At 39.2% G+C, this 26,031-nt stretch overlaps 2 protein-coding genes across 2 annotated transcripts in view; one reads left to right on the forward strand and one right to left on the reverse strand.

Annotated features, from left to right (window-relative positions):
• Positions 1-11,886, forward strand: LOC103900436 (adipocyte plasma membrane-associated protein-like). The gene is made up of 9 exons (XM_009281121.1): positions 1-50; positions 469-558; positions 1,111-1,232; positions 4,557-4,655; positions 6,094-6,243; positions 6,675-6,787; positions 8,017-8,177; positions 8,928-9,123; positions 9,953-11,886. Exons 1-9 carry the CDS (start codon positions 1-3, stop codon positions 10,148-10,150), a joined length of 1,179 nt encoding a protein of 392 aa, XP_009279396.1. The 3' UTR covers positions 10,151-11,886.
• GNS (glucosamine (N-acetyl)-6-sulfatase) overlaps positions 10,937-26,031 on the reverse strand; it is a 20,526-nt gene continuing 5,431 nt past the window's right edge. The window contains exons 5-13 of the mRNA XM_019472547.1: positions 25,853-26,020; positions 22,432-22,514; positions 20,938-21,056; positions 20,271-20,374; positions 19,607-19,708; positions 18,258-18,365; positions 17,445-17,555; positions 15,371-15,531; positions 10,937-14,532 (exon numbers count right to left, since the gene is read on the reverse strand). Of these exons, the coding sequence (XP_019328092.1) occupies positions 14,457-14,532; positions 15,371-15,531; positions 17,445-17,555; positions 18,258-18,365; positions 19,607-19,708; positions 20,271-20,374; positions 20,938-21,056; positions 22,432-22,514; positions 25,853-26,020 (1,032 nt within the window). The 3' untranslated portion in view covers positions 10,937-14,456. The remainder of the gene's footprint in view (positions 14,533-15,370; positions 15,532-17,444; positions 17,556-18,257; positions 18,366-19,606; positions 19,709-20,270; positions 20,375-20,937; positions 21,057-22,431; positions 22,515-25,852; positions 26,021-26,031) is intronic.

The raw sequence follows: 26,031 nt of genomic DNA on the forward strand, positions 1-26,031 counted from the left end.
ATGCACTTGGTAAAACCCGTTAGTAGCAAATACTTCAATAATCAGCTGGGGTAAGGTTGGTAAAAGGCCTTAAAGGTACTAGAGTCAGCAAAGTTGCTTACCACGCAAGTAACTAAGCTTGTGTCTCTGCCTACAGCAATTACGTATCACTAGCAATACAACCCAGCAAAAGAAACCTTGTGGTTTTCGGCTGGTTCAGGGGCTGGATCACCCATCCAGAGACCGGAGGAGCCCAGGTGCAGTGTGGAGACAGAGCAGGATGGCAGTACTGCCCGTGGAGCAGCGGGGCCACTCCTCTCCATGGCAGGGATCGTCAGGTTGTTGCAGTCTGCTTTGTTGTCCTCCAGTCTTAGTTTTTAGCACTGAAATTTTTTAACTTTTGAAAAAAAAAAAATTGATTCTTCTTACTCCCCTCCTGCCCTCCTCCTGTGCGTCCATGAGTCTACAACTGTTTTCTTTTCCTCCCAGGTTCCCAGCATGGGGGTTTCCAGCTGCAGTCCTTGTGACTTTTGCTAGCATTTACTTTTTACCATCACCCATTGATCCAGAACCGTTCACGTATGTTCCCCTACTTAATTTTAAAGTTCAATAGTATACTTGTGTTTGTCGGGAAATACCTGTGCATTCCAAACTTCTCCTATACTTTTCATCCTGCAGGAGCATATAAAGCATGCTACTTAAGTTCATATGCAGGAGAAATTGTGTTTCTCATATAAAACTCAAAAATAGAAACACTTTTTTAAACAAGTGAATTTCAAGCAAAACAATGCTGATCAGTGTGGTATTCATACATACATGTAGAGGGATTGTTAGTAGATCTCAGACTAATGATAGGGAATAAAACTTTCTAGGATGATGGCAATTTTGTGTTTGTATTGATTTCAGGAAAAAAAAAATCTAAAAAGTCTGTATTCCTTTTAGCCTGGGCCTGCAATCTCCACAGAATTGTTAATTTAGTTTGAAGTAGTAGTTTTAACAAATTCTTTAAAATAAGAGAATACCTTGTTATTAGTATCTCTGGAATAAAGTCCTATTACTTTCCCTTCAAATAATTTTATAGTCTAATGTTGCCTTGTTTCTTACACCTCATTTATAACACATTTGGTGCAGTTTTGAAAAGCCACCTCCTGCCTTAGTTGGGTCATTGCAAGTGAATAAAAAGCTTCAGAGTGGACAAAGAATCTTCACAGGACAACTGAAAGGTCCCGAGTCTTTTACTGTTGATGATGAAGGCAAGTAGATAACTTCCAAATGGGTAAAGTTATACATCTGCTACATGTTATACATCTGATAGATCTGCTTAGTCAAGTTATTAAAAGAGGAGACTTAAGAACTTTAAATCCAAAGAAAGAAAAATAGGAATGTTTGCTCAATGATTGCTCCAAAAATATTAAGATAACTGTATGTTCTTCCATATCTTCACATTTGTAAACATTTCACTGGAAATAATCCAGAACATTTTGTTGTCTGTTGCTTCCAAGGACGCAGCAAATGTTATACTGCTATATTAAAAAAACACAACCACAAATTGGCAATATATAGTTGTATTAAAATATAATTTTAAAAAGGTGTAAAATGGCATATTCTTCAAAAGTAGCATGCAAAAACAGCTAAAACTTTTTGTGGGAATTGTTCCAAATGTGAGTCTAAGCTTGGGCTTTTGACATAGACCTAGTGATAAGCTTGCCCTGTTTTTTTTTCTGTTTCAGGTCTCCAAAAGCAGTGTTAATTTGCTGCTTGAGCTCAGTCACTGAGTTCAACACGCTCTTATTTCAAAAGCTGTTATTGAACATAGAACCAAAGAGGGAGGCAAATGAAGTTGTTTTAAAATTTGCATAGTTATCAAAAACATATTTTTAGAGCAGCTTGGAATATAAAAGAACTTTTCACTGTAACATAAAACCTCCTCTTACCTATCCACATAATTCATCTCGGTTGCCTGGCAGCTGTGAGGTGGCAAAACGGTAGGTGAAGGAACCTTAAAGATAGTGGGAAGCAGAGAGCTTGAAGCGCTAACAAGTAGGATGTTTTGCATCTTTCCAACAGCTCTTACCCAGAGTGTGAACAAAGTAGGGACTGCAATGAAAGTTCAAGCCAAATAGAGGACAGACACTGTGATCTTCTGTTTAGGACACAGGTTTAGTGCTGTGGACTCAGGACTTACCTGGTTTGGAGGAATTATTTTCCTCTTGATGTGTAAGTGGATAAAATAGATACCTGCAGTAGCCAGTACAGAGAAGTAGGCCACTCCCAGTCCAGAGCAGTTTGAGCTAGGCAGTTCAGACACCCTCCCTTACTGCTGGTGCTAGTTTTATGGTATTTTTCAAGGAAATATTGAATAGCCCAGGACATGTTTGTCTGAAAGATACTGTCTTGTGTGCTACAGAGGTGAGAGGTAATAATCTGGAATGGTCTTGTTTGCCATTGTGCAAGCTGAAATTAGAAGCGTTTTCAGTCGTAGCAGCATAGGCCTGGAAGGGACCTAGCTCACCACCTTGCACTGAGGCACCCATTCCTAGCAGTGTCTTCTCAAAGCTGTTTCCTTCCTGCTTTCCTCAAAGGCACTATTTTAAATTGTCTTTTTATCGCACTTTTTGTTCTCCACCTCTTCCTCTACAACTTTCAGAAAGGGTAGCATTCACAACTGGAGTTTTGCGGAATATATTTTAAATCTGAGGACTAATCCTGCAAATGCTCTGTGTTGCCAAATCTAACCTCTTTCATGAGGCTGCATAAAATACTGGTTTGGTTCTATTTTTCTTGTGTGTTAATTCTACCATGGATCTTCCCTGAATTTAAGGATGTTTTAGGAGACTGGATTCAGTCAGTTGAAATCATACAATATGACCAAGGTTGTAGTAAGTGTTGTGGTGATGTTGCCTGATTTAGGTAAATGCTGTTTTCCATATGAATAAGACAGGATATTACGGGTAACTAGAGTAGTTCTGTTTTGCCTTCACTTTATTACAAATACTCATGAGAGAAGTCTAGTGCAAAACCCACTTGCACTAGCTATATAAATCTAAATATAGCATCATAGCCTAGTGCATAGCATGATAGAAAATAGCATTACAAGTCTAAGATTTCTCTCTTTAAATACAGAATCTGGTATGTGATCAGAAATTTCAGCTGTTTCCAACATGCCTCGAGAGGCATTAGAATGCCAGTATATTTTATGACAGCAAAATTCAGCCTCTGTTTTTTCCCAGGCAAAGTTGTTGTATTGAACAGTGGCTCTGAAGTTCTCCCTTCAGATAAACAGGTGCCTTCTGTATGCCAGTAATCCTAGACAATTCTTTTAATCTAGATCTGACAGCTGATACTTTGAGAATCTGTCCTATTTGCTCATAACATTTTTCCATAGATGTGAGTGAGCAGATGCTAGACATTTTTATATCTGTTTCTCTGCTCTGGTGTAAGTGCTCATTAGACCAAGTCAGAATCTGTGTTTTTCAGTAATACTGGCACAGAAAGGTAGCATAACTTTTATGGAGTATCTTTTAACACCTGTTGCCAAGTGGCAGTGCACATTTTTAAATGTAAACAAGGCTAGGGTGAAAATGCAAAGAATGTAAAGAAAATAATGTCTACTTTAGTTCAATCTATGTAAATAAAAGACAAATCAGAGGAACGTTCCCAGTTAACAGACTTTACACTAAAAGTGAATTTTATAGGACTGGTCACGTGCATTGTACTATTTCAGAGCCTGGACTAGTCAAAAGGTAGGAGGATGCTATTTTTCAAAGGTGGGGCTTAACCACTGCTAGTGTTTTTCCTTTGATACTCTACACAGAAGTTCGTGGAGTTACGATACAACGTCAAAAGATTTGAAGACTTCCTGTGAGCTTTTTGCCTTGTTAATCTAAACACTTTAAAGGCACAGGAGAAAGCAACTGCTAAGCAGGTATCCAATAAAAAAAGTGCTTAAGTCCTTCAATGCAAACTTACACATTTTTGGTATTATTCTGGTGGTTCAAAACCAAAGGAAAACATCACCGCTTAAAAAAACCCCAAAAACCACACTTGGTTTTTTTGCCTAGGATTTTAATGTCCTAGGGTTACTTTCATGTTTTGGATCAGTCATTGTAATGTTTTCCTTTCGTCTACTGAACATTTTAGCTAACTGATAACGTGGCAGAAGCCTCAGGACAAAAAGGTAGATCGTGTGAGCTCTGCTAATGCTTTCACTGATTCTCACCGACAGTATGAGGATATCACTATGAATCTTTAGTCCTGTCCTTGATGCCTGCCTTTGCTGCTAACCCAGAGGAGTCTTAAGATGGCTTTTAATTTTCTATGTTTATTTAAAATAAACATATGAACAATTAATATTTTTTCTAATCTCCAATTTATTATGGCTCTTTCTGCTTTATGAAAATATATTTAAAGTAAGCTGTATGGTTTCCTGTCCATTTCATTGCTTTGTGTGTGCATAGGATATATAAATTTGGAGCAAGAAGGAAGGGCTCACAATAATGAGGAATCTCATTTTTTTAGAGTAAGTTTTATTTGCCTTGGTCCCTTTTAAAATGGTCTTCAAATATACTTATTTTAAGGTAATATCTACACTGGTACTGTGGATGGGAAACTGTGGATGATCAGCGGTGACCAGCTGCATTTCATTACTCAAATGGGGCAGGATATGCCTGAATGTGGTGAGCCACGGTTTTGATGTGAAAATGACAACAAACTTGTTCACATAAAAGTCACTGAATGAGAAACTGAAGTGCTATTTTAGCTATTGTTAACATTTTCTGATTCTTGTAGTTTTTCATGTAGTCTGCTATCATGTAGTTTTTCCTAATGTAGACAGGATTAAGTCATAATGGCACACTTCTCTAGCCACGGATTGTCATTTATATAAAGAACAACATTTTACAGAAGTCCTTCTATATAAAGCTTTTTGAGGGTGGTCTAAAGACACAATTTATCCAGTTATTTTCCTGCCTCAAGGTCAAAATTTATTTTAGAAACATTTCAAATCTTACAAAGGAATCAGAGACTTAGAATAGTGTGTCTTGGTACCATCACCAGTAACTGGACTGCAAGGTTGCATTTTCTTTCCTTACTTATAAATGAGAAAGACAAACACTGAAATGTTCATGTTTTTATCCTGTTGCTTTTTGATGAATCAAGCAGGCCTGAAAGGCCATTAAAATACCCGATTGGCTTTAGCCTGGTTTCCTAAAAATGTGAGTTTTGTAGGTGCTTTCCCGATCCCCAAAGTCCCTGTGCTGTGGGCTGGTCTCAACTGAATTTGAAAGAATTCTCAAAGATTACTGAACTTTTTTGAGTCTTACGTAAATAATTGACTATGTGGAAGTTAAGAAACCAAAAATGAGATCAAATTGATTGTTTCATTCAGTATGAGACCAGAACTCAGCCATTAACTTTTTGGCAGCTGTCAGTCAGTCAGCTTGTGTTACTGATGTGTTACAGCTCTAGTGAGCTGTAATGTATGTTGTCCCTTGCTTACTGGAGTACTGGGGGAAAATATGTATTTCGGAGTCGAGGGCATTAGGTCACAAAACTGTAAGGTGTCAAGCTTTACTAATGTCAGTGCTCTCAGGAAAATTATTCACTATAAAAATACTGGTAGATTTGTGGTAGATCTGTTTGTTGTAGTTTTACCTGAGGATTACTTGTAGGATTCTCATGTGACCTGTGGAACTTGGGCCCCTCAGCTGAAGGGAAGTAGTTGGTTAAATCCTTCCTAAAAGCCGTTTTTCCTCCCATCTTTTACTTGGGGGCTATAAATTAAACAGCAGCTGATCCATTTTACTTTACTGATTTAGTAATCCTATCAGTTCTTCAGCTGTCTTTAAAGTTGTCTGTGAAAACAGAGTAGAGCTGAATTTCTCTGTGGGTTGGGAGCAATTTTTTTCTTAAGTAACAAGGAACAGAGATGCCTAGATTGACACTATACTGTCACTTCCTTTGCAAGTTACAAGTTACTTTTAGAGAGAGTTTAAGGAAGCTTTTAAAGATCTTGTTTATTCAAGGATGATAGTTTAGCGCTTTTCAGCCTTTGCATTTCGGGATCTTCATTTTGTCAACCTCCTGGTCTTACGCTTCTTCCGATTTGTATCTCAGGAACTCCAGACTATGAACCAATATGTGGCCGGCCCCATGGAGTCCGAATGGATCAGGATGGTAACTTGATTGTGGTGGATTCTTATTTAGGCCTGTACAAAGTCAATCCAAGGACGGGAGAGAAAACCCTCCTGCTATCGAGTGAAAAAGGTGATACTACAGTTAGTGGGGAAGTAGATTGAGCTTGGGTTTGGTCCTCATGCTTATATATAAACTGGAAGATCAAGGCACTTAAACCAGTTGAGATCAGTACTAGTAAGCATGGGGACTGGGACTGACTGAAAGCCTGTTGGCTTTATATTTTTAAGATTTGTTTAAAAAATAGAAGAAAACAAAAGCAACGATGTTTGTCAGAGGCTTTGGGTTTGGCATGTGTTACGCTGGGCTGCAACCTGAACATATTTCCCCGCAAATGAAAGTAACTTGGAGTTGGACTTTAGCTTGGGACAACTTAAGGATGGCATTAACTGTGAGATTTGGAATTGAAATGTCTGAAACTTTAAGCTTGTGTGGATCTGAATCATTTTGAACACTTGGTGGTTTTGTACTTATTTTAATTAGTAGTCATTTTTATTAACTAGGTTTGGATGGACTTCCTTTCAAATTTCTAAATGGATTAGAAATATCAAAGAAAAATTTGATTTATTTTACGGATTCAAGTAGCAAATGGGAAAGACGACATCACAAATACGAGGTGAGATGAGGTAATTTGTGGCCATTTGTTCAGGCAGCTTAAATGTTAATTTTTGTGCTGGCAGCACTGTGTACCAGGCTGCAGAAGAGACAAGCTTTTTCGCTTGTGCTTGTGTGTTTTAGCCAAGCCTGCTATGAATGCAGCATGTTCAAGCCCTGAGGCAGAGGATGGGCTGTGCTGTTCTGTAGCTGCTCTTCTAAAAAAACAAAACCCCTCCCGGTACGACTACCCAAAGAAATTGTCATGTGATACATGCTGTAAAAATCCAGACTGTAGTGTTAGTTTCTCTCCGGTATTTGTCTACAGGCATGCTCTTATACTGCGGTAAACGCAAGGTAGCAAATTGCTGGTGTACTTGAAGGTATCTTTTCTGTGTAGTCACAGCCTTTGAGTAAAACTTTACAAACAGACAGTTTGTTCTAGATAAAGCTGAAATTCAGCGAGGTCACAGACACGAAGTTCACATTGCGTCTTGTCTTTACTACCAGAATTGTGGTTAAAATTAAGCAAGAAGAAAAATCACATGAAGGGAAATATATTTAATTTAAGGGGAGGGAATCCAGATCCAAGTTATTAAAGGAAAAAAAAAAAAAAGAATAGTTGAAATCTCTTATGTGTCGCTTGCTGTTTCTTAAACCTACCAGAATTATTGTTTGGTAGTACATCATCTTTGCTGTTTAGTATTTCAGACTTGACAAGGGTTTGCCAGTACTAATGACAAACACAGAGGCAGTTTCCTCTTCACAGGGCTTATATTTATAAAATTCAAAGCTGCCCTGCAGATTTTTAGCACAAGAAACTTATTCAAATTATTTCATATCAGAAGTAAAATGTCAGCTGTTTACTTGCTTTAGCAAAACACTTGTGAACGCTTTCCGGTTTGATTTGAAGAAGTTGTAATTGTTCACAGAAGCCCGACAGGCCTCAATGTTTTGCTAAAGCAGGAACTGCAGAATAACATAGTTTGAACTCTGGGCTTTATAACCTCCACATTCCTCTGTTTCTGCAAGAATGCTGTGATCAGCCTGGGAAACGACTGCTGTAAAACACGAACAAAATCCTTTGCTCCGTTAGTGGTGCGAGCTTATTGTTTTTATAAAGATACCATCTGCCATTCTGTAAAGTCTGCTTTTATCTAATTTATGTTAATACAACTTCTGAATATTTTCTGTTCTAATTGAAACCAGGTATTTTGATAGCCTAGTTTTTCATTAGATGTATTGATTAAGGTAATCGAAACAAACCATCTTGGTCGCCTCTTGGCCTATGACCCTGTAACACGAACAGGAAGAACGGTGCTCAGTGGCTTGTACATGGCAAATGGGATTGCACTGTCTCCCAATGAAGATTACATATTAATAGCAGAAACCAGCATATGTAGAATCATACGGTATGTTAAACATGATTCTCCTTTTAAATATAAAATATTATGTTAGTTTCTATTACATGTTTTTAATCAATTTGTAGACGTGATTTTCATGTTCTTATTTTTCTGTTTTTCCTTTTCTAAAAATGTAAACTGAAGATGCGCAGTTAACGGGGTTGCTATCAGAAACTTAGTCTAAATTACTTTTTTCTATTGCAAGAGTCACAGGTTTTAGTTAATTCTAGGTAGAGATTAACAGTTGCCCTTTCTGCTGCCAAATGCTTTTTTAATACCTGTTTACTGATTTATTGGGCCCTAATTCCCTCAGACTCAATTACAATTACCCCGATGACTCCGTTATCACAGTTACAACAGACCTCAGAGGACAAGTGTCACTACATGATTATGATGATTAGCATAACACCCCATTTTAAAGGGGGTCAGTGTTTTAACAGTTTTTTACTTCATTGAAGTTCTAAAGCCAAATTTAATATTAGTTTTCATTTAACAGGCATATTTTGTATGAACCCATTTTTTTAATAGAACAGGGGGGTTACTGTTTATGTTACATGTAGGAAGATGAGTTTTTTGACCAATCAATCATTGTTACTCAAGTTCAGTCCCTCTTTGCATTTACTACTTCCTGCAGCATCCTTTTATGTATTTTGAAAAATTCATTGCATGAATCAAAAAAAAGATGGATCTTCTATGCTGTTAGGCTTGCCGTATTTTGCAGCAGCCACTATAACTCTATACAAAATTCTCTTTTTGCAGCTATTGGGTGAGTGGAGCTAATGCAGGAAAAAAAGAAGTTTTTGTGGACAATCTGCCTGGGTATCCAGACAACATCAGATTATCAAACACAGGCTTATACAGAGTTGGAATATCTACTACTCGCTTTCCTAGTTTCTTTTCTCCTTTTCTGGATGCTTTAGGACCATATCCATTCCTGAAGAGATTTATTGCAAAGGTAACTTTGACACTGTGTAGTATTAACTATCGGTGTCACAAAAATGTTAATTTTTTAAGTATGAAAGGACTTACTATTCTTCATTAGGAAACGCAAGAGACAACTGCTTCATCTTTGCCAGCCAGCATCCCAACACATACTAACTTTGATTTTTCTGGAACATTTAAGGATTGGTTTCTTTTTTACATATTAAAACACAGCAGTTGTACTGATGTGGTAATACCGAGAATCCATTTATAAAGTAGAAAAATCAATACTGACAAAAGTAGTCCACAGTTGCAAGCTCTCAGCCCATTGTTTATAGCAATGTGATAGTGTCAAGGCAGGTGAAGAACCCTTTACACAACACACGAGGATTTTGCTGTAGGAATCAAACTCTGCAAAGTCATTCTTATCAAGCAAGAGTCAGGGAGCTGGTTATGATTAACCATGCTACTTTTTCTAGGAACCATGCTGCCTTTTCCCTGGGACTTGCGCAGGAAAAACACTGAAGCGGGTGATTCAGTTGTGTTCCGTCAAGTTCCTCTTATTCCTGTTTTTAGAAAATGGGTGGCTTTTGGCAGCTGGAATAAGTTCAAACAACATCCACACCTTCTTGAGCAAGCAGGCACTGATTGTACGTTAAGATTAGCGAGTGATTACTGGACTGCCAGCTTTAGACACAGTCCAGTGGGTATTATCAAAAGATTAAGTGACAGCTGAATCCAACTAGAGCAATGTCTGGAAAGCAATATATTAGCACTGCCATTTCTTTCTAGTCATACAAGTCCTGTTCCCCCCCACCCCTTGAATGACGTGTTAACACTGTGTATTTCTTTTTCTAAACCAGGTGACTCCTTTATCATTCTACAGCATTTTTCTTCACAAACATGGCTTGTTCTTAGAAATTAACGACAAAGGAGATATTGTGGCGAGCTTCCATGATCCTGATGGTAGTGTCACTTGGGCTGTGAGTGATGTCTTTGAGCATGATGGGAAGGTGTATCTAGGTAATACAGAGCTGCCTTTTCTTGTGGTGCTACAGTAAACCTTACAGTTTTCATAAGCTGGAGCAGCAAAAGAAAAATAGCAGCGTTGTTTCAAGCAGCTGTTAAATATTTTTCTCTACTTAATGGAAGACTGCTATGTCACTGAAGGAGAAATGAAACTGATACCACATGGTTAAGCAGAAATACTTGTTTTAGAAGCTTGTGAAAGCCTCAGACTTAAATAGGTTAAAGGTATCAAATCACCTTGCTCTATAGTTCAGAAAATAGTTATGTATATATTTTTAAACAGTTGCACAGAATCATCCAAGGAATTCTGTTACAGAGTTAACAGGGATTGAAGTGAGTGAGTAGCACATCTTACTGTTGCTCACAGTTCCCACTTTGGAAAAAGCCTGATGTAGGGTTTTAGTCTTCCTCTTTCCCAGAGGCAGAACATACTGCTTTTAATTATGAACAGCAGTTTCTCCATTGGCTCTTTTGTTAAAAGTTTTCCATCTATTCAACTACATCGGTTTCCAAGGAAATATGAGCAAGTACCGCTCGCATTTAAATTTGTTCTCTCACCTCAGTGTTTCTTCCTAGTGCAAAGTAGTCACGTGTTGCCTTGCTAGATGCTGTACATAAGGTTCCCTGTGACCACAGAAAAGCTCACTAGTGGCCATTGTTAGGCAGCAGGGCAGTAAGCAGAGAACAGGCTTATAAAGTAGGAATGCAATCTTTAGAAATGTGACACGGCTTGATCCTTTGCAAAGGTTTAACTGAAGTTCAGTAACAGAAAGATAGGAAGTTTGATAGGCAGTTTATTTTTTTTTTCTTTCCCAAAAGTGCAGCAGTGAACAGGGTTCTCTGGAAGGGCACTTTCTAAACAAACGTTCAAAACAGCAGAAGTTAAGTATGCTCACATACAGAGAGAGTAGTACAAACAAAATCCATTTTAATTGAATCACAAGAAATGACAGCTGTTTCATTATGACAAAATATTGTATTATTTAGCTTGTAGAATCAGTCTTAAATTTAACTTGATTGAAAAGGTATCATACCTGCTTTGGGTGTGTGTTTGCATTTATGTGTCCCTGTCACAGCTTTATTCCTCAGAATGAAGCTGCCCAATGGGGCTCTGCTGGGTAAGCATGTACGAGCTGCATTTGCTTATGCTGACGTGGTAATACTGAATGGTTTTTGGTTTAGGACGATGTAATAAAGTTATTAACTGTATTTCTCCCTGTATAGTATCTACTTTACCAGATCAGATCATTAAAATTCACAGCTCTGCTTTTGATAATTAAGATTTAAAAAAAAAAAAGTCAATCACATTTTACCTAAACCCAACTCTCTACCAGTAAGGCCTTTTCATTTAGCCTTTAGTAAAAAGGTACAGATACAGCCATGGTCAAATAGCATATGAAATGGGACATCCAGGAAGACCATTTAGTTTTAAAATCACTTAGTTGGGAATTAGATCTGGATAAGAGACAAAGTTTCTTCATAGTATTCTTTTAATCATCAAGGATAAGAATTAACACTGTTCATTCAAGGCTGTAAAAATACTCAGAATTAACTGCTTCATGGAAACAGACACCAGACAAGTGACAACAAACTCCTCAAAGCAATGGAAGGCAGGCAGCTGTTGGTTCCTGTTCTTCCTACAGCTACGTGCTTTTGCTGAACAGGTCTTAAGTCTTTATCAAAACGTGGGAGTGAAGCAGATGATAGTTTCCTGAACCGCTATTCTCTTTTTGGTTAAGTAAGGACCGACTAATTTCATTCTCAATTTCAAATACAACATTTACTACCTATGACAGATTTCAGGTATAGTGTGGTTCTCTGACAGTGAGTGTGTTAAGTTATTGAGCCTAGTTACAGACAAAATGCTTTATAGGTGTGTGTAGTTAGCAAGAGTGTTAATTTGGGTAAAACACCTGAATAACCTGTATCAGTTCTGTCAACTTGCATATTATAGTTATTAGGCAAAAAGTAAATCATTAAAAAGACAATTTCCTTGTTATGGCTTAAGATCACTTTAACACTAACTTTTCTTAAAGTTACACATCTGTACCCATAACAGTTTTTTTTCTATTAGGAAGCATCGCAACATGCACTACTTGCACTGAAATTTAACTCAAGTAGAAAATTGACATATGACCTAGATTTGATAGAACTGTTGAGGGTTTAATGTGCAGCAATCCATGTATTTCACTCTAGCCTCCACACAGCTACGAAAATAAAGTTTAAACAAAGAACAAGTCTAAGTTGCTAGAATTATCTGAGCGAAACACTACATGAATGAACTTCAGGTTTAGCTCAGTGTGCAAGAAAACACTTGAGAGCATGAAAACAACTTTGGTTTTGTTTTTAAAGACAAAACAGAGTCTGAAGGATATTGATGGGCAATACTAAGGCTTGAGAAACAAAGAACAGGATAAAGCTACAGTTGTAGTGGAGGAAAAAAAAGTCCCGAGTATTTGAAAGCACATTAAGTAGTCTGAGTATCCAAAAACCTCTGCATTTATACAGATGCTCCAGCTGAAAAGTTACCTTTCAAGCAATTTTTTGCCTCCAAATATTTGGTCACTCTAGAGATTTGCAACAACGAGTTAGATTTGAGACAAAAGCTCTACAAATCTAACCTGTAGACCATCACAGAAGTTTGCAACTCTAAGCTACAGGAAGGACAACTTCTGTGCTTCAGAACTAAGAGCAAAGAAAGTTCAACTTATTGTAGCATTGCTTGTATCTGGTTTGTGGATCTGTGCACCGGGGTATGCACCTTCACAGTTTTGAAAGAGTCATACTTTGATGCCTACTTAATGATTATTTAGTAGAAGGTTTTGTGTGACAGAAGTTGAAATCATCGTGCTCTCTGTTTGGGTAGAAGATCTGAAATAACTAACTAAAAACTAAATAGTTGTGCCACAGTTTGTTTGACAAGGGAAAGATTATCTTGCCTGATAACACAGTTGATTTGCCCGCAAGCAACATGAACTTGTCTTGCAAAAGATGATATACAATGTGGTGTTTCTGGAGGGTGTTTTGCCAATGAATCTATACAGAAGTTACACGCTAACACCAGTTTGGGTGTTTTTCAAGATTTAGAAAGATACTCAGGTTTGGGTGCAAGCGATGGCTGCATTTCGGATAAGCCGAATCATAGAAGGTTGAAAAGACAACATCACCCTTCCAAAGGGAAACCAAGTGATAACGTACTGCAGTCAGACATCTGACGCCAGTCCTTTGGTGTGAAGGCCACTTACTGCAGATTCTGAGTAGTTATGTCTCAACCAAAAAGCAACACTCTATGAAGCACTTAAACTGCCTAAAATAGCCCTCTTTTAGCCTAACTTCTAGTGAGCAATGATTTATTTATTTTTGGCTAGTTTGCTCTCAAAATAATTTACCTTCAAGAATCTAATCAACATAAGATGTTAGACAATTCAAGACAGTTGGAGGTTAGAGACAGATCAACTCTACTGTGGTGCCCTGGGTTGGTGGTTTTTTGTGGATTTTTTTTTTTTTAGTATTACTTCTGTTCATGAATTAAAACAGACTTAAGAGTTAGCTCAAAACACAGGCACACTTATTTGAATATTTGTTAGTCTCAACACTTTTGTTTAACTCGCTAGGAAACCTATATTAAACCCTAAGGGTTTTTTCAGTAGTACACAGTAACCCATTCCAGCATTTCAAACTAGAAGGAGGTTGAAATTACATTCTTGTTTGCAAGCTACCAAAGCCATCCGACAAAATTCATTGGTCTCATTTGAAGTGGTCTCATTGAAAGAGAGTATTTAGCATACAGATTTTCCTTCTGCACGAGACACTTGCTAGTCAGATCCTACAGTTTTGACTAATGCCTTCCTACGCTATTTTGGGCTAGTTTGCTATTGTCATTAACAGCTTTGAGCTCTGTAATTAAACATAGCTTTTAAGAAAGTCTATGACACTGAATACGGGTGAGCATTACTGTGCAATAGCGCCTGCCTATCCGACCCGACTCAAATATGCATTTATTGATTTTTCGAACAAAATAAACTGTTCAGATTCATAGGCATAGGTTCACCTCTATGCCCGTGATATGAAAAGGTACTTGAAAGACAAAGGTGGTAATCAACTATCTGAGCAAGACAGATTAACTGTGTCTAACGATTTAGAGCTACAGTTCAGCTGAAAAATATACATATTGCACAAGGCAACCAGCTAAAGACAAGGGTTTTTCTTCCCAACGGGGTTTGAATAGCCCATTGGAAGTCTTCCAGCTGCGATCAGCGAGAGTTACAGAAACAGACCTGCTGCAGTCACTGGAGAAACTGGTCAGTGGGAGCTGATTGCAAGAGGCTCTTCAATGCCTTATAAGGACTGTGCAGAAAACCTCCGAGCCCGAACACCGTGATTGCTGAACATGAGCCGTGGGTCAAACCTGTACCTACAGAAAGGAACAGAGTCTGTGTGAGCTACGGTTAGCCCACAGTGACAACGCTTCTAGAAATAGCTTATTTCTAGAATAGCTCTGGTACAGGGCTACATGTATAGTTGCTTTCTTGACAGTATGCAGTAGGGACACTCTCTCTACATACTACAGCAGATGAATTATAACGATGCGCAACTAAGGAGCTGACAGTCTCCAAAGAAATAAATACTAGCTACAACAACCCAACAGCATATTGGCAGGTGTAACATTAAGCGTTCAGGAGTCGCATTCTGACAGAAAGCTTTGCTGCCTCAAATTACAGACTTACATAGCTCAACTGTAAGGACATTTTAAGTAGTGCTTAAAAAAGCTTCGGTCCAAACGATTGCTGACTGGATTTTGAGGTAAGAAGTGCTATTTACTCACAACAGCTGACTAATACATACAGCTTAGGTCCTGGAGGAAACATTCTTTGCCAACAGCATCTCCAGGAACAATCATAGCAAGTGTTTGCCTACAGAAACCTGCAGAGCTTTTCCTTGTTTGCAGGCAAACCTGAGGTCCCTTGTCTCTGATACTCAGCACAGCTGTAAGCTTCAGCTATTCCAAGTTAACAATGGCTGACAAGATTCAAGTAGTAGTATTAATACCATCAAGTTATATTTCATAGGTTAAGTTAAAATAGAGATTAAACATTAAAAAATAGAAGCATCAAGAAAGCATCTCTATTAAAGAACAGCATGTATCTCAGTAATATTATATTCCACCATAAATACCCTCTATAAAGGCTTAGTTTTAAAAATACATAGTTATATTTAAAAGTATTATCATAATTAATTGAAGCAGTGTTTACCCAGGATCGAAGACACCTGGTGTACGGCAAGTTGCTCCTGAACAGGACTGCAGCATCATTAATCGATAGTTCATCTTTTCTAGAATTTCTTGATCGATTGTTTTAGCAATGTTATTGATCTGGTGTGGATCTGCAGTCAGGTTATACACTTCCACAAACACCTGTAGAAGACAGTTCCTGCACTGTATTAAGTCCTAAATGCTAGTTAACAATTAATTATATTATTTGGGAAGAACACTGTAACAGCGTATAGTCTCAAATGTTTTTTTCAACTACATTGCAGCATCCCCACACATAAGCCACGTTTAGCCACATGGCTAAGTGGTCAAAGACAGGACAGCGTGCAGGTAAAGCTGAAGTTTTGTGATAGTGCAGTACTGTTGGAAAAGTTCTTACTTCCACCTAAAGTACCCATCTGCTACACAGCAGATTTTTTTTCTACCACATAAACGGAACCTGTGTAACGACTGGAAGACCACAGCAAGAAGCCACAGCTAAGCTGGCTGTCGTTTCATTAATGGATCTCAACATACACAGTTTTGTGACCATCACAGCACCGTTATATGCTCATCAGGTACTTCCAGCTCCCAAACTCAGACAGGTGTCTTAACTACATGTACAAAGTATGCTGAATACAAGTATGCTGTAACCCTAATACAAGAAAGCTTTTTCTGTGTGCGCACGCTTTGAGAAGGTTTCTCGTGTCCTTTGAGAAGGTTTGTCTGGAGGATTTTAGGGCAGATTTGTTTTTTGGTACACGAAATCTCTAAACCATCCTGTGGGACAAACACTAGTCAAACATCTCAAGAATTCAGCTGAGGTTTTGTCTGTGCTGGATAAAGTAGGAGGCGTGAGTGCAGATGATGTTGAATAAAACTGGCTGGGTTGTGTCTAACTTAGATAAAGATGCATGCAGACAGACTTTGTTTGCAAGCTTGCTTGTAAGGTTCACTGCAAGGTTTCGAGAGCCGCATTGCTGCATCTTCCTCAATACCATTAGTTTTAATTTAGCTGACCCAGGTAAGCTAAGTGACCCAGAAATGCCACAGCCATACCTTCTTACTGGAAAAAAATGTGACATGAAGTGTAGTATCAGATCAACTTTGGAGTCTACTTTTATGAAGAAAGCTGCAACACTCATTTAACTTCATCATAAATTGTCAGAAAATGCAAAAATGAAGGGCAGGGTCTGCTAATCAGCATCTTGGTCTCCTTTACAGTCTTTCTTGCTATCTTACTGCAAAAACCACCTTGTGGGATCTACTCCCCTGCTTTAAGTTGTTCATTGTAGGCTACCAGAAAGTGTTCTGTGGTGGCACGATAACTGGGGATACCCACTGTTTATGCATTTATTGCACATCTGCTGACAATCCAGTTTATTAGATTTGTGACCCGGTCGCCTCACACCCAATATGCTCTCTGGAGCAGCTGTGTGCAAATGGGCACAAGTAAAGATCAGCCCTGTAACACACCAAGTTTTGTGCGTACAGCGGGTGCTCCCCTAGAGAGATTTGAACAGTTTCTGAAGCTGGGACGTTATGTCCCTTATACCCGAACAACTTAAGATAAGGTTAGAGACTTTTCTCACAGTTGTAACTTAAATACTTGTTTTGCCAGGCAAACAAGTGAGCGATAGAAGAGAAATGATCAGCCTGGGATTTCAGTTCTTCCCAAGGAAAAGAGTTGCAGCTGAACGTAAGAACAGCAGAGGTACCGAAGATATTTGTTGTACAGAAGACTCTGCCACATGGAATTAGGGTAGGACAGAGAACCAAACCCAGCCCCAGCACAGCTCCCCATCAGGCTGTTAGGCGATACCAGAAGGCAATAATCATAGTTTAGGCTATTGTCCCTTCCCCACTCCCCTCCCACCCCCTTTTTTTCTTTCCAGAACCCCACCAGAGCTTTGGTCAAACATTCTCACCAGTAGATAAATACTTCACTGTTTATCCTGCAAACAATGCTAGTCTGCTTTTCAGGGTACTTTATGGAAACCTTAAGAGCAGATAAGAGTGCAGACAGTCGCTAGCGCAGTTGTGAACAGTTAACACTCGCTACTCAGACAGATACTTACCTCCCGGTCATCAAATTCACAGTACTGCAGATCCCAGGAAGTTGACAGTGTCCTCACACAAGCATACGTGTTGTTGTAGGAATCTTCACAGACACAGTCTGGGAAGCAGTGCTGTGAAGTGAGCAGTGAACAAAAGCTTCAGAGCTGGAAAAAACTGAACTAGCAATCCTTTTCGTCAAGTCTATACCAGCTCAAGCCAACTGCAGTTAACTGAAGTAAAACCCAGAATCTTAGTCCTACACACCCAAGTCTCCACTGGGGTTTTTAAGCAAAAACTCAGCTCTTCTAAATTTGAGAAAGCGTTGTTAATGAACTCACCATGATCCGGTGCATTTTGTCTGGGAAGCTAATGTACATACACTGAAAAGAACAGCACAACACACACTACTAAAGACAACACCAATGGGATGCTTTACTTAAAGCAAACCACCTTTGATTCAGGAAGTAGCTAGTGACTTACAACAATAGTTACATATAAGAATTGCACAATGAGGTCACTGGAAGTTCAGAAAGAACACGATGTCACTGCTACCCACTTTGCCAAGCCCGCACCTTCCTGCATATTTCTCCAACCCTGAGGCCCTATAGATTCCCACTGAAAGGGTGACTGTGTTCTGTATGCTCATACAGACACATCAGTTCTGCATGGCTGGATGTCTCCCTCCAATTCTTAAACACTGCACAGGACCTACAGAGCTAGCTCCTACTTACCAAGACACTGTGCGCTTACTTATCGAACCAGGTTAGTCCACACAGCAAACAGGTTTAATTCAGCAGCTATTTTCTAATATTAACAGATCTTGTCCTGCTTACTGTGACACCAGGTCCTAGGCCAGGACAGGTAGGATCACTGCCGTTGAATCCTTCTCCTTGGTACTCCACCAAGAAGTCTGATCTCCACGTCACATTTTTGTCTCCTCTCTAGGACAAGAAGTTAACATGACTTGGTATTCACTGCATTGTGAAACAGAAGAAATTCTCCATGCCTGGTATAACACTAACACTGCTCACTGCTTACAAGGCACTCTGAGTCATGGTCCCTAGTTTGAGTCAGCCTTAAAATAATATTCAGCTAGATTAGACCTTCGGTTAGAAGGTCTTGTGTAGCTGGAAGACAAGGATCTGACCCAAAAAGTACAAAACCCTCACAAGAAGGTGTACTAAAGTACTATCTTGAATTTATAAAGAATCATGAAGTAACACAAAACAGGAGCCACATGGCCAGATACTACTATGTTACAGACAAGATCCCTGTAACAAGGCTGCTTCTCTTTGGTTTATATCAGACTACCGCAATAGATAGATAGAAAAAGATACCCTTGGTGTAAGGAAAGAAACAGCTTTAAGAAGCAACTAAGTTTGAAGCTGCTCTATTTGTAGCTGCATTTTATTTAAAAGACAGAGGGAGAGGGAAGTTTAAAGTTAATATACAGCACCATCACAGGCATATACAGCAAAAGAATGAGTTTCACAGTTTTGATGCCGTCAGAGTTTAAACTAGATGCCTTTTACCTGCTTGTGTCTAAAGAACAGCTTAAGGTTTGGACACAAGGTTTTAAAAGCAAAGCACTGTTTTAAGTCTGGATGATCTCCTATGTTTCCAAGTAAGCTGCCTTCAATTTATAGACCAAATTTAATTAAAACTAAAAGGATCAACTGCAAGCAGCTTTATTTAAATAGGCTTCTGCTCACTTACTGGAAAGGTCAGGCTTACTTTATAAAACCACATGCATTTTTCCAGAGTTTAGGGGGAAACACTAGTTCTACTGAAAACTGAGGCAAACCAAAGACTTAGGTAAGAGCAGTCTGCTTTTCTCCTACGTCTATGCTGAGAAATCCTAAGGAAAAGGGGAGGGAGGATGCAAGGCGGAAACAACGTACAGCCTTCTAAAAAGGAATTATTACGAATGGCAGGATTAGCCAAAGGGTGACACAACTTTCTATCACAAAATGACCACACAGTTGTAGGGTTTATCAAAATACATCTGCATTTAAACAGCATGCCTACTTTTTTCACTAAGCCACGAACATCCCACGTGAAAATGCCATCAAGGGAAAAATCTGGGTTATGAGTCGACCTAGTCTATCAAAGGAAGTAGTATTCACTTTGAAGAATAACCCCTGCGAGAATTACTGGTTACTATCCCTGTCCGTCTACTTACCAACAGCGGCAATAGTGACATCCCATCCATCTGGGTCTTATTCAAGTCATACCCCGCGATATCCAGAATAGTGGGACCCAAATCAATATTTGCAACAAGCATCTGCAGGGTGATGAAAACTTACTTCAGAAGACCAGAACCTAACAGTTGTAATGAGACTCCTGTATTTTAAGTACTTGTAATTTTAGGTACACCTAAACACTACTTAATTTCATCTTTATAGGCTAATGGACCCTGTAACAATTCACAAGCAATGGTAGGGTCTTTGGAAAGTGAGCTTCACACCTCGTTTATTTCTGTAGCCTGCAATTACCTAAATGTACTGATTCAAGCAAGAGCACACAGCTTTTTAGAATGAGGTCTCTGCACTTCCTACCACTCCATATATTTCATTTCATTGATACATATATATGCAGGAGAATGAATTATTACCTAAAGTTGATAACTGTGAAACAATATTAGAAGTTGAGTGGTTAGTATTAGTGGTTGAGTCCCCATCCCTGGAGGTATTTAAAAGACGTGTAGATGAGGCACTTAGGGACATGGTTGAGTGGGTGGTGGTGTTGGGTCGATGGTTGGACTCGGTGATCTTAGAGGTCTTTTCCAACCTCAATGATTCTATGATTCTAAGTAAATCTGTACTCTGATTTAACTTCTTTCTTACCTTGTTTGTCTGGTTTGGTTTTATCCCTGGTCCCCGAACTAGCAATGGAACTTTGATATCAAACTCATACAGCTGCCGTTTGTCTATTGGCAAAGAAAACTGGCCTATGCAACAGAAAATGGAAAAAGTTAAATGGCTTCCTGTTTTACGTTTTAAGAGTCTTGTGTTACATAATGTCCAGCAACCAATCTTTTAAGAAAGTCGGAAGAGGTTCTTAACCTGAACTACATTAACAAAGTGGAGGACAGGAACAAACAACTTCAAAGCATAAGCCGTATCTTAAAGTTTAACAGCTTAGACACTGCATTTTTAGTTGTACATGATACAGACAGGTCTTTGACAGATTTTTACTGGTTAACTCTTTCACAGCAACTTTTTCTACAGAACACAGAGACCCTTCCTCCATTTCTGTCCTCATTTTTATGTATACCAGGATACAGTGGAAGAGATGAATGCTAAAAACCGCAACCAAAGACCAACCAAACAATAAAATCCCCAAACACCCCACACTGCAACTCCAGATTGTTTTGCAACTCAAATCAGTACTTCTCATGTCTACAGTTTTCCACAGCTGCTGTTCCCATTTTCTGGAGTGGTCATGAGGGTGAAACATTACGCGATTTCCTGGATCTGCTAGAAATCCTCAGTAAGCAGTGAAAATTTTTACCAGTGTGGAAGCCATTGTCTGATGTGTAAAAGATGTACGTATTGTCTAATTCTCCATTCAATTCCAGTTTCTTCACTAGTTTCTCTATCAGGTCATCTACTGACAGCAGAGTTTGCCACCTATACAGAAACAAAGTAATTCATATTGGAGTATGAAAAATTTAGAATAATTCTGACTGCAAGTGGGGCATTCGTATTCTGCTTCAAGTCAGTGTACGCACGGTAAGTAAATATTGTGCCTGCAAATTCTGAAAACAAACTTCATAGATTACTACACTGTACTATTTGAGGCTGCAATTTAAGATAGAAGTAGACTGTTTGTCTTCAGTTCTTGTTGATTTTATTCTGTAGTGTCTGAGAAAGACACCAAAATGCCGATTACTTCTTATCTGGAGACAGTCAAGACCAACTTTGAAGCAACACAGTGGCAAAGAGTCAGAGTTATCTCCTGCAAGGTCACTTGTTACTAGTTCTTCGTATCTAGTTTTTAATATTAAAATACAAGAATGCCATGAATTTTATTGTCTATATGAGATCCTTTCTGCTTGAAAACTACATCAGCTCTTTTGTATTACCCATGCAACATCAGGGTCCATTATTCCAGTGTGTCTAAAGCCTCGAACAGCTCTAGAAGTTATTCTTTCCTGTGTCATGGGGTTTGCCATTGAGACAAGTGACTGCTTCTGATAAGTCAATAACAAGCCTCCACAGACTAGTATTATGCTGAGTTAACTAGTTATTCAATTCTTGGATCCTGTTGTCTCCAGGCTTAACTTAAGATTTTGTTGCATAATTTTACCTTCGTGTTTTATAAAGCAACAGCCTGAAAGAAACTTGCTTTTCCATCTCCAAAGTGACAAGCAAATGCCTGATAACCCCTCAAAATGGAGCTTAACACTTAAAGTTAAGCTAATGTTTGTTTCAGAGCTTTTAAAGAAAACACACCCACAGTGTAAACAAATACCTTTCCTTTCTATTAAAGAGAGGGAACAAGCTGTATCTTCACATTAGTCCCCACATCCCTTTTTATAAAAAGGAATCAAGCACCCGCCTTGGCCAGTCAGGTATTCCCACGTGAAAATACCAGAGACTGAGAGCCAAGGTTAACAAATCAGATTAGCTGGCAGATAAATCGATCACATTTGCTGTACATCATGTAAGAATCTGGAATTCAACTGAAGTAGAAGGTAAGGTCATTTTTTATGAAAACCTGTCGTGCACTGAAAGAGAAGCAGCAGAGACACCAAGCATGACTGGTCTTCATGATAAATGATGGCAGCATTTGGGGCCAAAATATTTCTGAAGTCAATGACAAGTTTCTTTGCAAAAAGTAAACCAGAAGTCAGGTTTGCTGAGACAGATGCCAGAGAACTATTACAGGTAATTTGACATCTATTGTCAGACTTACTGCAACCCTTTTAAAAAATACCTTTTCTTTTTTTAAAAAACAATAGAACTTCTGAGTCAAAATCTTAAGCAACAAAAAAATTCTTACCGCTTTCTATAAGCATCATCAAGAAACTGTATTGAAGAGTTAGTCATTGGAGTCTTCGCTTGTCGAATTAACCAGTGCTTGTTCTAAAGAAAAAAGACAAAGATTAGCGTAGGAGAGAAGAACCAGCTTTTATATCTTTCTTAGACCAATTACAACAGAAATGTTGTTTAGGGTAAAACATCCACATGATTCCCGTGAAATAGCCAGGCAATGCTATCAAGCTGACCTGACTCCAGTTTTCCCTCTTGGTTCATGTAAAATCTACGTTGGAAGAGTAGAATATATTACAGCTCCATTACGCACAGCCCTTGGTGAGAAGAAAACAGCTGTGGATCTTTTCAAAGCAGCTCAGGGAAGAAATTTGTGAAAGGAGCTAGCGAAGGCTCTCCCAGAGATAAAAGTCTGATAGCCCGAGACAGGTCTGATGGGAAAAAAAAATCTGACAGATTGAGCAGCATTGTAAGATTGGACTTGGCTGTCAAAGTGAGGTTCTTTTGGGACTCAGATTTGTGAGCATTCTAACATAGGTAGAGAGGTAGGGAGAAACTCCTGCATCAAAAGCAATTAGGACTACCGAATTTATGGACAGGTGAGGACAAAGGTCTGCAATGGTGCCACTGTCAGATTCTTGGTAGCCTATGAACTCAGGGCTGGAGACTACTGAGGGGAGCAGAAACATTACCATTTTATCTGGATTTTTTGACTCCAGAACAAGAGCATTTCTTTTGCTGAAGCGTTAATAATCTTCTAGCTGCATCCCCAACTTTCAGACTCCCTTTCTCCCCTCACCCATCACCCTGAAGTAACAGAGATGATCTAACTCATATGAGAAGTAATACTCCCCCATCCTGAAGCAGCAGTCTGAACTGGGTCAGCTGCCGTACAAATACATGGGGAGGTCTGTTGTGAACAACCTGAAGGTTAGTATTAGTGGGGAGCAGAATAAAGGAGAGTCATGTCAAGGCAGCTTTACACTTTTCCATTTAGTAGGTCAGAGACGACCCTCTCATCACCCTCAGCTTGAGCCTGTATTTAGTTGGTCACTCCTCTCCGCAGAACCTCTCGTTTATGCAATTTCCCTCCTGTCACAAGCAAATGACTCTGAACAGGCTCAGGCTTAAGGGACTCACAACGGAGTGACTCATATCTCCTGCAATTATTCAGTTCTCCTGTTTTCTGTTCCTGTAGACTGAAGGGAAGATTTTTTGGCATGGAGACTTAATACCATGTCCAGTTTATTTTAATTCAGTTGTATCCAGATCTCTTATGGCAGTTGTGAAACAATTCTCTGGAGAGACAGTAAGTCTATCTCAGCGAGAAAACTCGCAGCATAATCAAGACCAAGCATCTAGGACTTATGTGTTGGTTGAGAGAGGAAAAAGTAATGAAAAACATCACAATCCCCATCCCCAGCTCAGCAGAAGCTCTTCAGAGAAAGAAGGAGCTGGCAGTGTCACCTGTGCACCAGCCACCTTTCACAGGAGATGGGCTCAGGAGAGGCCCTCCATAAGGCACGACCACGCTGGGTAACTCGGGCAGATAAGTCACCTAGTGCAGTAGAATCTTCCTTTTCTCTGGAGTATTTTGTTCTTCTTTCTCTAAAGTTTCAGGAACTTCACACATCTTTGTGGATTGGTTTCACCTGAACATCTTTGTGGATTTCAATAAACTTCACACTGACTCAGAGTCCTCAAATCTGCTTCCCTGTCAGTCCCTGTCAAGAGTCTTTCACCGGTTACATACAAAACTGTGCACCAATCTTGCTGCCACCCTAAGTCCCATTCTCAAAACAAGTTTAGGAGACCTTGAGACAGCATACCATACCTCGCCAGCAGAATCTGAACACAGCTGTGCTCCGATTTTGCAGGAAAACACACTGCATGCAAGAGATATACCTGACATCTTAACCAGCTTCTCTCTCAGAATGGCTTAGATAAACCACTCATCTGGGCTATCAGTAGTCCTGCTTGGGATACCAGACAGCTACCTATCACTTGAGATAGTGCATAGCTGAGGATCCTAAACAGAAATTAAAGTGCGCATCACCGGCCAGAGTCTGACAACAACTTAACTCCTGTTTTTCATGCAGAGATTCTGCCTAGACGGCTCCTTTTAGTACCCCTTGCCCACATATATATAAGGAAGCTAGGCAACATTAATTTAGGAATCAAGACTGTATTTTTTGGCTAGCTGCTGACTTTGCTGGTCAAGTTATTTCTGACTTGCTATTTTAAAAAGCATTCAGCTATTACAGTAATGGAGTCTAAGACAGTTAGTGTCTTAGATTTAAACTAATCCCTAAAGTTAGGGATCCTTTTACAGAGGAAAAAAGTCTGATTCCTACTCCCCTAGTTTGAAGCTTAAGAGGTTGGGCTAAAGTATTTGTTACTGCTTGCAGCCCTTTTCTCCCCTTTCATGTTTTTATATCATGCTGATAAGCACATGGTCATTTTGCAAGCTACAATCCTCAGCTAAAAAACAAGTTTCATCCTGTACTACAAGAGTCACAGTGACCTTAGAAGAGGTGTCACTGGGCTCCAGATGGGCATTTAGGCGATAGTATCTCTTAAGATTAGGAGCAAATCTTGAAAGTGAAGTTGAACACCGAACAGTAGTGAGTTCTATTTTAAACTAATTGAATCAAAACCACAAAACCTCCGTAGATTAAATATCTCACTAGATTAACTGTTTGTGACTTTCACTTTCACTTATTGGCAGAGTAAGTAGCAGCGGATTAGTCTAAGCTAGACCGTATTTGGCCAATTTTACTGGCAGTGGAAGGTACTGCCCTGTCACAAGGATGTCTGCGAGTTTGTAACATTAGGCTGAGCAATGCAGGTTACAGGTTATTTCAACAAACGATAGGCAAGTTCCAAAGTCCTTAGTGACCCTGGGCCCTGGTTCATGATGTCATAAAGTCCTCTGGTTAGCCTGATACGCTCGTCAGCTAGGGGCAGCTTTGCCACAAGCTCAAGTAATGGACCACCCACCCACATGAGCAGATGTGCGTAGGAAGACAGGGCTCTCGTCATTCATACCTGAGCCTCTGTGTAGCACACTACCTATGTGTTCTCCTGAACGTACCAAGAGCAATGAAAGAACATTTTAAGAACTTCAGAACAGTCTGGAAATTGGACAAAAGAATTAACTTTTTTCCATTTACCAATCATAACTCCATTGTACTGCCACTTATCATTTTTGCCACTACATTTTTTTATTTACAAGATATTGATATGCAAAAACCTCAAAGTCACAATAAACATATCTTACCCTGAAAGGCTGATTGACATAACTAAATAACAAGTCATGGTATTAGCCTTTTCTTCTCACTGTTTAAACTTAATATGCAAGTCAGGGTCATTGCCTACTGCTCTCATAAGCTAGTAGAATAATCTATGCAGATTCTTGCCAGTTAGCTTACCTTTCCATGAATATTAAAATTGCTGTTTCTTGGTGCACTGACATTCTGAAAGCTCTTCGTATACTGTGGAGCAGCTGTCCAAGGGGAGTGCGGTGCTGGGGTTGAGATCATCATAAAGAAAGGTTCGAAATTAGATTTATACTCCAAGAAGTCCAATGACATGTTGGCCTGTGAACAGT

The sequence above is a fragment of the Aptenodytes forsteri genome, unplaced genomic scaffold, assembly GCF_000699145.1.
Source record: "Aptenodytes forsteri isolate BGI_AS27 unplaced genomic scaffold, ASM69914v1 Scaffold4, whole genome shotgun sequence".
NCBI classification, from domain to species: domain Eukaryota; kingdom Metazoa; phylum Chordata; class Aves; order Sphenisciformes; family Spheniscidae; genus Aptenodytes; species Aptenodytes forsteri.

Coding starts and splice junctions, on each gene's coding strand:
- LOC103900436 (XM_009281121.1), top strand. CDS start 1: ATGCACTTGGTAAAACCCGTTAGTAGCAAATACTTCAATAATCAGCTG. Junction 1,233..4,556: donor TTTTACTGTTGATGATGAAG/GCAAGTAGATAA, acceptor ACTTATTTTAAG/GTAATATCTACACTGGTACT. Junction 8,178..8,927: donor AGCATATGTAGAATCATACG/GTATGTTAAACA, acceptor CTCTTTTTGCAG/CTATTGGGTGAGTGGAGCTA.